This window comes from Herpailurus yagouaroundi, unplaced genomic scaffold (assembly GCF_014898765.1).
Source record: "Herpailurus yagouaroundi ecotype Mexico unplaced genomic scaffold, PumYag 198, whole genome shotgun sequence".
Lineage (NCBI taxonomy): Eukaryota > Metazoa > Chordata > Mammalia > Carnivora > Felidae > Herpailurus > Herpailurus yagouaroundi.
Window position 1 is genome coordinate 7,942,907 of NW_024412429.1, and position 12,588 is coordinate 7,955,494.

A 12,588-nucleotide genomic window follows, 5' to 3' on the forward strand; every position below is an offset into this window, starting at 1 on the left:
CTTGTGGAAGCTCCCTTTCCCGAGGCTCGAGTTGAAGATGGGCTTGAGGAAGAGGCCCCAAGTCATTTCTTTAGGAACCCTTTCACCGCAGAGGGTGGGAACTCACAGCACAGCTCCGGCCAAGATAGACTTGTTTATAAAATCCTTTTCAGTCCGCACTCTTTTTATCCACCCTTGATGAGAATGGGGTGCCCAAGGGTCGCCTGACGGCTCACAGAACTACCTGCGTCTTGTCAACCCTCCACGTGCTAAAACTCCCCTTGTTACGAAATCGACCTAGTGTCCTAGCCAAAATTCCCATGCTAACACCTTGGCTTGGGATTATTTCCCAGGCAGTAGCGTTTCCAGTAACATTTTAAAGTAGTCAGCGCTCACTGGGATTGTCAGCATTCCAGGGCCCTGAGAATGTGACCGTGGGATCTGTCGTCAGAGAATCCGCGCAGGCTGTATATCTTCCTTGCCATCCCGGAACCGCGCAGGACATATCACCACCCCCTCCCCCCCCGTTTTCTTTTCCCTACAGACTGCATGTTCGGGAATGGCAAAGGATACCGGGGCAAGAGGGCAACCACCGTTTCGGGCATCCCCTGCCAGCAGTGGGGAGCCCAGGAGCCCCACAGACATGGTATTTTCACTCCTGTGACAAATCCACAGTCAGGTCTGGAAAAAAACGTAAGCTACTTTGATTTGGACTCTATTTGGCCTTCTGCTGACCAATCTTTGCAAAGAGGATTGGTCCTGTGGTCCAGCAAGGCAGCTGGACAGGTCCTCGGGGGCGGCAGAGAGGATTAGGAGAGACCTCAGGAACTCAGCCTCCGTGTGACTGGCATCAGCACGTGGCAACGACCCTTTCCAAGGGCAAGCGGACCTCCGGGCTTGTGGCCACTGGGCGCAGGCCCCTCACTTCGTCTGTGACCTTTAACATTGTGGGCCGTTTCTACTTTCTCGCGTTTGTCTTCTACGTTCTGGTGGTCAAGGGTGACTCATGTGACATTCTAGTCAAATTTTTCTAGAAAAAAATGTGGATGGTCCATTAGGACTCCACGCGGTAGGATTTTTCCTAGTCTCACCCACTCTGCGGGGTGGTTTATGTGGGGGGGTCTATACAGGACAGGAAAAGAAAGACATCGCCTTCCTGTGGCTTGACCCTGCTGGAATGTGCATGGTTGCTGAGAACAGTTTCTGGAACAAGAGCAGATGGGCGTCACTGGGGAGGGAGGACACCGCAGAGGTGAACCGAGGGATGAGTCAGTCGTGTCCCACGGTCCACTTTTGCTACTGTTTGGTCTCTAAGAGGTCCGCTGACACAGGCTGCTGGAGGGGCGGCCCCTTTCTATCACTTCTGCCCAGGGCACCTGGGGGGCTCAGCCAGTTGAGCGTCTGACTTTGGCTCAGGTCATGATCGCACAATTCATGACTTTGAGCCCCACATCGGACACATGACGGGCTGCTGTCAGCGCAGAGCCCAAGTTGGATTCCGCTATCCCCCTCTCTCTGCCCCTCCTCTGCTCATGCATGCTCCCTCACTCTCAAAAATAAAATAAACACTAAGGAAAACCTATAGCACCTCAGGGCGCCTGGGTGGCTCAGTCGGTTAAGCGTCCGACTTCAGCTCAGGTCATGATCTCACAGTTCGTGGGTCCGAGCCCCACATTGGGCTCTGTGCTGACAGCTCGGAGCATGGAGACTGCTTCGGATTCCGTGTCTCCTTGTCGCTCTGCCCCTGCCCAACTTGTGCCCTATCTATGTCTCTCAAAAAATAAATAAATGTAAAAAAAAAAAATTTTTTTTTTTAAAGAGAAAAACCTATAGCACCTCTACCTTAGCCCCTCGGGGGTTCTATCCACTCACAGGGGGCTTGACCGATGTCAAACTGAGTCAGAAGCTTTATAATATCCTAAAAAAATAACCTTGCCCCCTACTGCAAAAAACAAAGAACACTACCTTTTATCTTTTTTTTAAGTGTGTTTATTTTGAGAGAGTCAGAGAGATTGAGCAGGGGAGGGGCAGAGAGAGGGGGACTGAGGATCTGAAGTGGGCTGTGGGCTGACAGCAGAGAGCCCGAGGCGGGGCTTGAACTCTTGAGCTGATAGATCATGACCTGAAGCGAAGTTGGACGCTTAACCGACTGAGCCACCCAGGCGCCCCACTACGCAGATTCTAACGACAGCAGTGAGATGTCTGTCTGAATACCTTCTCTGCCCTGCTGTGCCCAGCCCTCCATACACCTGCCTTTTGTTTTCAGTACTGCCGCAATCCCGATGGTGATGTCAATGGTCCTTGGTGCTACACGATGAGTCCAAGGAAACTTTTTGACTACTGTGATGTCCCTCAGTGTGGTAAGTTGCTTGCCTTTCTGGAAGGAGATGACTTCTCGGATAAATGCAGCATCATCTCCCCGATACAGATTTGCAAAAGGAAGGCTCTGAGCTGAGTGCGTCGGGTGGGCTGCCCTCTCTTCATCCTGGGCCTCTTGAATCTGTCCTCCTGGTGGCCCCATTGGTCAGGGAGTCCCCTTCCCTGACACCTGAAATAAAGTAAATACATCATCTTCGCAAAGAGCAAACTTAGAGGTGATCTGATCAGCCTCAGGATGGTCTCACTGAATTCTCCATGTCCCGCTTGAGCTGCCTGAAAAACAAAGTTAAGTCCAGTCCCCAGACAGGTGACTCTTCTCTTTCAGTGGCTGAGAAGTAAGAAAAAACATACGAACAACATGACCCAGCTAAGCATACCATGGACGTTGCAAACCTATAAACTGTCATCCTAAGAATTCAGTGAGAAGTAATGTAGATTTTTACCAAGCCCCAAATCTCCTTTCTCCTCAGATTACTATTCATTACCCACACATTAGCCACATAACTTAGAGAAAGCTTGTCTGGATTCTTTCCTCATTTCCTTGAGGTTTTCCAGGGAGCCAGAAGCTTGGATCAGGGAAAGGAGAAAATTTGGAATAACAGATCCATGGGAAGGTCTGGAGAACAACGGAAGCCTCTTTGATTTGGACCCTGGGTCATCTCCTGCAGACCTGTCTTTGCACACAGAATTCGTGCCGGTTACAGAAAACCAGGCTGGACCTCCCCTTTGCTCGGCCTGGTTACATGTGATCGTGTCTGATTGTGTCTGCCCGGTGGAGGGACTAGTGCCGGGGAGGGAGAAGCTCTGACTGCGGAATCACTGGAGACCAGCGTGCAGAGGCGGTTGGGGGGCAGTCGGGAGCACAGGTGAAGAGCACAGGAGCCACTTTGCCAGGCTTTGCACCTGGGGCCCTCCTGGGTAGAGCCGCGGGGTGGAAGGAGCGGCCAGGGTGACAGGCAAGTTTGCGCTCGGCTGCCATTATTCTGCTGTCTGGCTTTGGGGGGAGTTTATAGCTGAATCTTCCTCGAGTGGGTGTTCTCTCTGTTCTGCAGAAGCTCTCTTGGCGGCCCCTTCATCTGGAAGTCTCTGAATGGGGTTACTGCCTCCCCTTCAGCGGGTCACTCCTGATCATCAGCCCTGCCCCTTCTGGAATACCTGGCCGCCTCTTACGGCCCAGGCTCTCCATTGCTGGACAGGCCGCTTGCTTGGCAGGATGGCCTTTAGGTTGTCTTATCAGCATGACATTCCTGCCATGGGCTCCACAGCTGTGCCTGGGATGACGCTCCTCAATGCCCATGGAGGAGAAGCACAGTAACTTCACAGGTGCAGCCCTTGGCCACCACCAGATGCTCTGGCCTTCTGGAGGCTAGATTTGTTTTAGGCATTAGTGGGTGGTACCAAGGAAGGAGCACTGCCCTTATTGTCTAGGGGGAAAGGTAGGAGGGAAATAGAGAATAGGGCAAGTGGCTATAAGTCATCCCCAGGGCATTGGGTTAGTCTTTGGAAGCTTCTGGAAGCCCTGTCCCGAGGCTGGCTGAGAGATGTTTAGGACAGTTATCTTTGTTACATACAACTATACACACACACATACACGCACACACACACACACACACACACTCTGTATGTACACACAGAGTTTCACATCAAAAAAATACCCATCGTGCCTTTCAATGGACATGACAACTATGGTTTTCAGTAAACTTTGTGTGGTTCAGATGGCACAGAGGAAGAAGAAGAAGAAGAAGAAGAAGAAGAAGAAGAAGACAGAGAAGGAGAAAGAGGAAGAAGAAGAGGGAGATGATGATGGAGATGAGAACCTAGATCAATCACATCAAGTCAGAACAACATTTGTGTCATGGCGCCCTCAGCAAACTCTCACTGTAACACCTAACTCTGCTTCATCCCTCCCCCCAAAATAATACAAGAGCACTTAACATTTTCCTAAAAGGAGAAGGTTCTGTGTTGTCTACTGCCACTTTTGAAATCAAGGGGAAAAAAATATCCCAAAAGATGCTTGTGACCTTGCTGTTCAGTTTGGGCTTCGAGATGTCAAAACCTTCGTGCTTTGACCATGACCCATTGATCTCTCTGGGGTTGTGTGACGCAATGGCTACCTTTCATTTCGCTTCTTTAAATGTGACTCTCTTCTCCACTTTGTGCCACAGTGTCCGCTTCATTTGATTGTGGGAAGCCCCAGGTGGAGCCGAAGAAATGCCCTGGAAGGGTTGTAGGTGGATGTGTGGCCAACCCACATTCTTGGCCCTGGCAAGTCAGTCTTAGAACAAGGTAACAACATTTCCAGAAACGATTAGTTCCATTCTTCTAGGTAAGCCCTGCAAAACCTTTCTCATTTCACACTGAATCCACAGAGCTTAAGTTATCAGTACCTGCCTCTATATTCTTAGGAGGAAGGAAAACTATGAAAATAAAATTATATTTTTCTAGGTTCTCTACTTTGAAAATAGCCAGAATTGGAATATTTTCCTTGATCTGGGCATCTATCATCAAACTCTGCGGATGTAGTAACTTACACCAAATTCCGATATTTCTGGCAAAGTATTGGAGATGCCTGGAGGGTTTTTATCAATGTCTATTGTCTCTTTGGAAGACAAAGGGCAGGGGGTATTTTTAGAAATGTGTTACGTTGAGGGAGGCATGGGCAAAGTTATCTATAATCTTTGACTGATACCCCCTTTTTTTTTTTTTTTACACGTTTGTGAATTCTTGAATTTAATCAAAGGGTGCTCAGCCATTCATTCACAAGCACATCCCATGTCTTCACTCTAAGTTCAGGAGCACCATAATTCAAGAGTGATCAGTTCTGGTCCTATGGAACCCAGAAGGTTCGGGTGACTGTTTCAGTGGCATGGGCTTTTAATAAGTTTGATTTTCCTGGATGCCTCTTATAAAGCGCACGTGTGAAACAGGCTGATCTGTTTTCTGTGTTGCTCTGTCATCTTGTTTCGACACCAGGGCAACACTTCTGCATTCGGTTGTTGTTCTCAATTGCCTTCCTTCCCTATATTTGGGAGATACCACCACTAAACTCGACTTCAGTGTATTTCATTCTTTTGTTGAGTTGGCTTTTCTTCTCTTCACCTTATCATTTATTAACTCTTTGCTATACAAACCCTCACCTTTCACACATTTCAAGTTCTTTCTTTCCCCAGCCGTGCTGTGGTCTATTTCCTGACTGATTATTCGGGCACTTACAATTTGTATCCCTTTCATTAAGAAGGAGTGGCTGACACCCAAAGGGTAAATATGAGCAGATTCCCACAAATCACAGCTATTCGGGGTCACATTTGGTTCAGGCCTTGCATGGGTCTTGCCAGAAAGAAATAAAAGAGGCCTCAAGGGTAGGACCTTTGGCTGGTCACTTCTGTTGGAATCCGGGGCCAACGAGTCTAAGCCACGGGTGTGGACTTCCTGTTGCAGCCCCATGGCTTTGTTCTCCTGTGGACCGGTTGTGCCTGGGTCTCCCCCTGCCAGCTAAAGCGTGGTGAGGATGAGACCTTCTGGAAAATACACTACTGAAGCACAACTCAAAGTTCTTGCCATCCTGATGATAGGCTGGTAGCCTTTTCCTATGGGAGCACCAACTTTGTTAAAATTGAGTGAATACTTCTTTCGGGCTTTCTGTAGAACATGTCATCTGATTTGAGCTAAAATTCTGGCAATTTTCCTTATAGATTTGGAAAGCACTTCTGTGGAGGGACTTTAATAGCCCCAGAGTGGGTGTTGACAGCTGCCCACTGCTTGGAGAGGTATGTCTGGGGAACATGAAGCCTTGTCTTAAAAACTCTCTGCCTCTCTCCCCCTCTCCTTTCCTGATTTCCTCCCTCCTTTCTTTCTCTCTCTGCCCCTTCTTTTCTCCATCCCTCCCTCCTTTTCTCCTTCCTTCCTTCCTTCCTTCCTTCCTTCCTTCCTTCCTTCTTTTTATGGCAGTGACACTAGGGACCAGGGAATGGATGCGAAGGTTGAATCAGAATTTCCAGGGCCACTGGATGAGAGAGGAGGGGAATATTTCTAGGGAGGGTGGGTATGTAGGCCAGGGTCCATGGTAGGGCAGACCTCCTCACTGTGACAGACACGGGTCCTCCCAGGTCCTCCCGACATGGGTATCTGTCCATTCTTCTTCTGTGGTCAGGCCAAAAGCAGCTCGAGAACATTCCTTAGCGACCAGACTCAAGTAAACGGTGAGCTTTGTCTCTTGCCACTTGGGGGTCGCTGACTGCGGGTAGCGAGGTGGGCAGAAGACGCCGCGTTTATGACTCAGAAGGCCACCTGATGAAGGGGCTGGCACATGACTTTGCTCCAAATGTCACCACCTTTCCTAGATCCTCAAGGCCTGCAGCGTATAAGGTCATCCTGGGCGCCCACCGAGAACTAAATCTTGAAACGGATATTCAGGACATAGAGGTATCCAAGCTGTTCTTGGAGCCCACACGTGCAGATATCGCCTTGCTGAAGCTAAGCAGGTACCAACTCACTCTTGGTTTTCACCCCAAGATCAGGGATAACGTTTGTTTATGCCCGGGTTTCACGAGCATAACAGAGTTGTGCATATGTGTGTGTGTGTGTGTGGTGGGGGGAGACACCGTCTAGGACATGAAAGACACAAAGGCTTTGGGGAACAGAGAAAACCTGGGTTCGGTCCCATTCTGCCACACATTAGCTGTGCTCTTGAAAAAAGGCATCAGACAGCTGTCACAGGATTTCACTCGTAGGTGGAATTTGAGAAACTTAACAGATGATCACAGGGGAAGGGGGGATAAAAACAAAGAGGGAGGCAAACCCTAAGAGGCTCTTAAATACAGAGAACAAACTGAGGGTTGATGGGGGGTGGGGGGAGGGGGAAATGGGTGATGGACATTAAGGAGGGCACTTGTTGGGATGAGCACTGGGTGTTGTATGTAAGCGATGAATCACAGGAATCTACTCCTGAAACCAAGACTACACTGTATGTTAGCTAACTTGAGACTAACAATTAAAAAGAGGCACCAGGATTCGGTTTCCTTGTGTGGAAAAGGAGTGAGTTGAAATACGAAGTGCATGAAGCTCTCACTTAACGTTGGCCAGTCAGCTAACATACATCCATAATCAGAGAAGGATTCAATTCTTCCAGGTTGACCGTTGTCCTCTCAAAACAATAATTTGTTTGTGGGAAACCTAACGAAATCACATGTTTCAAAGCACTTCAAAAGCTACAATACAGGGGCGCCTAGATGGCTCAGTGGGTTGAGCATCCGACTTTGGCTCAGGTCACGATCTCGCAGTTTGTGAGTTCGAGCCCCACGTGTCGCTCACTGCTATCCGTACGGAGCCTACTTCAGATCCCGTCTTCCTCTCTCTGCTCCGCCCCCGCTTGTGCTCTCCCCCACCCCAAGTAGTTTTTTCAAAAAGCTACAACATAGACCCACACACAAACACATACACACACAATTCACAAATGCAAGTTCCTCTTCCTCCTATCTATGTTTTTGTTTTTGCTTTTGCTTTTTTGGGAGAGAGAGAAAGAGAGGGCGAAAGTGAGTGAGGGGCAGAGAGCGAGTGGGAGAGAAGCAGGGCTCACCCGAAGCGGAGCTCATGTTTTTACCCAAAGCGGGGCCCAAGCTCACCCGAACGCGCGAACTGTGAGATCGTGACCTGAGTCGAAGTCGGATGCTTAACCGATGGAGCCACCCAGGCGCCCTTCCCTGTCTTTGGTTTTATTTTCCCTGTTGAAATAGAATTTTGTTAAGTCTGACAAAACGAAAAATCTGCTTATGTTACTTAAAGTTAGTGATATTTGGAAACTGGTGCCAATGGAGAAGGCTGATCGGACAGCTATTTTGAGAATAGGCGCATCTGGGCCGGGCAACAAGGCCCAGAGAACACGTGTACCGTATCTGGTGGATTCCAGACAGCGTGGGATGAGCCAGGATGGGCCAGGCCAGCACAAGGAGAAAAGGTGTTTTCTGCATCGTACTGTGTCAGTGGAGCAGGGAAATACCAGCTCAGAGGATTCTGGGGGCGTTGGGCCGATGGCATCTTGTTGTGAGTGACCAACAGAGGAGTGGCACAAGAATCCTAGTGAGGCAGTCCGATTTAACTTTTGATGTTTTTCTTTCAGATCCGCTGTCATCACCTCCAAAGTGATCCCAGCTTGTCTGCCACCCCCAAATTATGTGGTTGCTGACCGGACATTATGTTACATCACTGGCTGGGGAGACACCCAAGGTGAGAGAAATTCCCAAACTCACCCAAGGAATTGGTGTAGACCTACAGCCTACAGGAGGAAACGACCATTTGTGCAAATTCCTACCACTTTTTCTGAGGGTCCACCCTTCCTGACTTTGTCTTGGTTCCCGCCTAAGTCTCCATAATCCGTCATCGAGGGACGTGGGCGAGGGACGGAGTAGTCCCTCTTGGGACTGAGTCTCTTGGCCCATACATGCAACGTTGATATCCCATCCCCAGGTAAGTAGGGTTTTGAAGTAGACCTAAACATTAAGGGTGTTTGACTATTCTTCATGTGAAGTTAGCCACACTGAGCTCCCTGACATGGCACGACACAACAAAAAGTATGTTAAGCTCATCTCCCCAGATCCCCACACGCATCCGTAGGCGTGGAGAGGCTGTTGGTGGTGGGACAGACTGACAGCTGGAGGAAAGGCAGGAAGGTTCCAGCCCTACGGTGGCGTTCGGTGTTGGTTGATGGGGTGTGCGTGAAAGAGGAAACGCTTATGCAGGATCCTGTATCAGCACTCGTGCTGCATTTGGGGGGCCCCATCTTCCTTGGCAGTAGGCCCGGATAGGGATTATATTCGTCCGACTCGGGCCTCAAAACATTGTAAGAATGCCTTAGATCTCTGCCTCGCTTTCTCCAAGTGTTGGTGAGGGCTCCAGAATGGGGCTCAGGGGCTCCGGAGGGTAGATCTCGTTCTGCCGCTCGCTGGGCAAACTGGACAAATCACCTTGCCTCCTTGTACCACTTGGCCTGGAAGCCCTCACCTGTAAAACGCGCGTTTTCGAATTGTGTTTCACACAGTATTTTGTTGTTAGCTTTCGTTTAAGCAAGGTTTTGTGGTTTGGGGGGGAAAAAAAAAGTTAAAAATGACTGGCCTTGGTCACTTCAAATCTGCCTTCCTTCTTTCTGCACTTTTCCTACATTTGTGAAACCCTGAATGTTGCACGCCCCCTACTTTCCGTGCTTTGGAGGCTGTGAGCACTGAGAAGTTAAAGGGAAAGCTTCCCAAATGAAGCGTCACTGCGGATGTGACAGTCTATTCCGTTGTTTTGCATTTGAAAAAATTTAAACATCCCAAACCCCTATGAGTTCAATATTTTTTGTTTCCATTTTGGAAATGAGGGATCTGAGGTTCCGAGAAGGTACAGGGCGGCCCCCTGGGAGCCGCATGCACAAAGGGCGGGCAAGGGGGGTTCTGAGTCAGAACCCCGACTCCCACCTATCGGCTGCAGGCTCTTTTTGAACCTGTTTCCTCAGCTAGAAGACGGGCTGCAGGGCCACGGTGGGGGAAACAATGAGAGGGGTGCGCGGAGCACTGAGCATGGCCACCATCCACAGTTTTCTAACTGCCATCCTGTGCTAGGTTCCTCCATCTACCCTGGCCCCACCCTCAGGTCGAGTGGGAAGACGATTCTCCGTACACTCAGTGAACCAGGAGGAGTCACGAAACAGAAGCCAGGCCTGTTTGCCACTTTTCTTATGTCAGGAGTAACGTTAGATCGGTGTTCTCGGCTTCTCGGCGCGAAGTCAAAACTCTCCTGTTCTCCCTTTCAGTCTCCGGACTTTCCCTGACTTGCTATTTCAAGGCAAGGTGAGCATTCAGGCAAGGGGCTCGTTCCGGTGAGTCCTTCATCAGCAGAGTGCTTCTGGGGCTGCTGCCTCTTCCTCCCCACAGCCCCTATCAGGGCGTCCGTCATCCCTAGGACACCGCCAGCCTCCCGGCCCTCAGCAATGCCGTCTCCGCTGTGGCCACACGATGGCAGCACTTCTGCACAGACCACACCAATTTCGCCGCCAGCTAGCGGGGGATTTTGTCACCAGCATCAGGACGGGTCTTGCTCAGAAAGCAGATACAAGGGCAAGACACTTGAACAAATCAGTTTTCAGCAGGATATTTGAGAAGGCCGGTCCCTCCCCACGAGTGCTCAATTCAAGTAGTGCACCCCACCCGATGCCTCCTCGGGCCCTTCTTCCACGGTGGCTCTGCCCAGCCAGAGCTGGGTCAAGCCTCTCCTTCCCAGATGGCGGTCCCCGTCCACGCTCCGGTCAACTCCAGATCCAGCGTAGGTATTCCAAACTCAACACGACCGTCCAAGTGTATTCAAAGCCTTTGGAGAAGGAGTAGCACCCCGTCTCTTGGCTCTTCCACGCTAGCAACGCTTTTTTGCGAGACACGTGAAAGCGGGGCTTGCAAGATTCGAAAACTGGGTTATTTCTGAAAACACATGCCCGGGTGTGTCTATCTGGAAAAGCAGCGTTTCCTCTGGCTGTTTTGCAAATGTTCCACTTCAATTTGCCAAAGTAGGAAAAAAAAAAAAAAAGCAGTTTTTTTACAAAAGAAATACGAGGAGTAAGACAAGCACATGGGAGAATATTTACTCTTCCTAACTGGAAAAGAAATGAAAACTAGGAAACAAACCAGGACAATTTTCACCTATCATATTAGCAAATATTTTTTTAAAAATATTAAATACTCAGAAGTGTAGGGTGAAGTGCCCTTTTTTTCTGGTGAAATCGTGTCCTGTCATACACTTTTAGAAAATAATTTGGCAACGTTAACCGGGAGCCATAAACACATGTATATAATTTCCGGGAACCAGGGTAAGAAAATATTAAGGAATATAAATAACATGCATGAACAAAGATGTGGACAGTTGGAAACCACTGTAGGAGCCCAGAAACACGGGTGTGAAGAATTTGGGCAATGATGTCACAGACCCAACTTCAAATCCCAGTTCCTCCACTGACTTGCTGGGTGATCTTGGGCAAACTACACACCCTCTCCCAGCCTCAGTTTCCTTCACTGTGCAATAGAATTGACAAAAGTGCCTATTTCGTGTGCCTATGGTAAGGATTAAATGAGATACACCACCGAACGAGCTTGTGCCTGAAAAAGTTTATTCCGGTAAAAGGTGGCCATTTTTTTTTTTTATCGTGGTAAAGTATATATGACATAAAGTTCACTATTTTAATTATTTTGAAGAGTACGACTCAGTAGCACTTAGTACATTCGCAATGCTGTGCAACCACGACCACTATTTCCGGAACACTTTCCTCACCTTAAAAGGAAACCACCCACCCATGAAGCAGTCACCCCCATTGACATATTAACTACGGGCACCTGGATGGCTCATTGACCATCAGACTCCGGATTTTGGCTCAGGTCATGATCTCACGATTGTGAGATCCAGCCTCACATTTGGCTTCTTGCAGAACGTGGAGCCTGCTTAAGATTCCCTCTCCCTCTCCCTCTGCCCCTCCCCTGTTCGTGTGAGCTCTCGCTTGCTCTCTCTCAAAAAAAACACAACCCACTAATTACAGAGATTGTAGTATCCAAAAAAAAGCCCTTATTATATAAGATGGTGTGAAATCAACCAGGGTATAAAGTCATGAAATATGATATAAGTAGTAAAAAAGAAACAAGCATCTAAAAAAGACTGAAAGTGAATATATGATATAGTAACACCTGTATTTCTCAATCTCTCTTTACATATTAAAAAAGATTGCGTTAGAGTTAAAAAAAGAACCAAAGAAACATAACAACATGAACCCCAAAACACCACAAAGAAACCCAGATTTTTAAATCCAGGTCTTGGGAACATGAAATCATATATAATATTTATACCTTTAAGGGGTAGAAAGAGAGAGAAGAATTCCAGTAGTATTAGGAACTGACTTCTTTTAATTTTTATTTTGAGAGAGAGGATGTGAGCAGAGGAGGGGCAGGGAGAGAGGGGGACACAGAATCCGAAGCAGGCTCCAGGCTGTGAGCTGTCGGCACAGAGCCCGATGCGGGACTCGAACTCCCGAACCACGAGATCACGACCTGAGTGGAAGTCAGACGCCTAACCCACTGGGCCACCCAGGCGCCCCGGGAACTGACTTCTTTATACAACCTCATGGTCAAACAAGAGACCTGTCACTGTTGCTCTGTTGTGCCGGAAGTTTCCTTGGGGGCATATTTGGGATCTGGTAGCCATTTCCTTAATCTTTTTAAA

General features: G+C 48.7%; 1 protein-coding gene across 1 annotated transcript in view; it reads left to right on the forward strand.

Moving 5' to 3' along the window:
- PLG (plasminogen) overlaps positions 1-12,588 on the forward strand; it is a 43,537-nt gene that overhangs the window by 29,731 nt on the left and 1,218 nt on the right. Inside the window, exons 12-17 of the mRNA XM_040448716.1 lie at positions 524-672; positions 2,246-2,339; positions 4,524-4,644; positions 6,051-6,125; positions 6,699-6,839; positions 8,474-8,580. Of these exons, the coding sequence (XP_040304650.1) occupies positions 524-672; positions 2,246-2,339; positions 4,524-4,644; positions 6,051-6,125; positions 6,699-6,839; positions 8,474-8,580 (687 nt within the window). The remainder of the gene's footprint in view (positions 1-523; positions 673-2,245; positions 2,340-4,523; positions 4,645-6,050; positions 6,126-6,698; positions 6,840-8,473; positions 8,581-12,588) is intronic.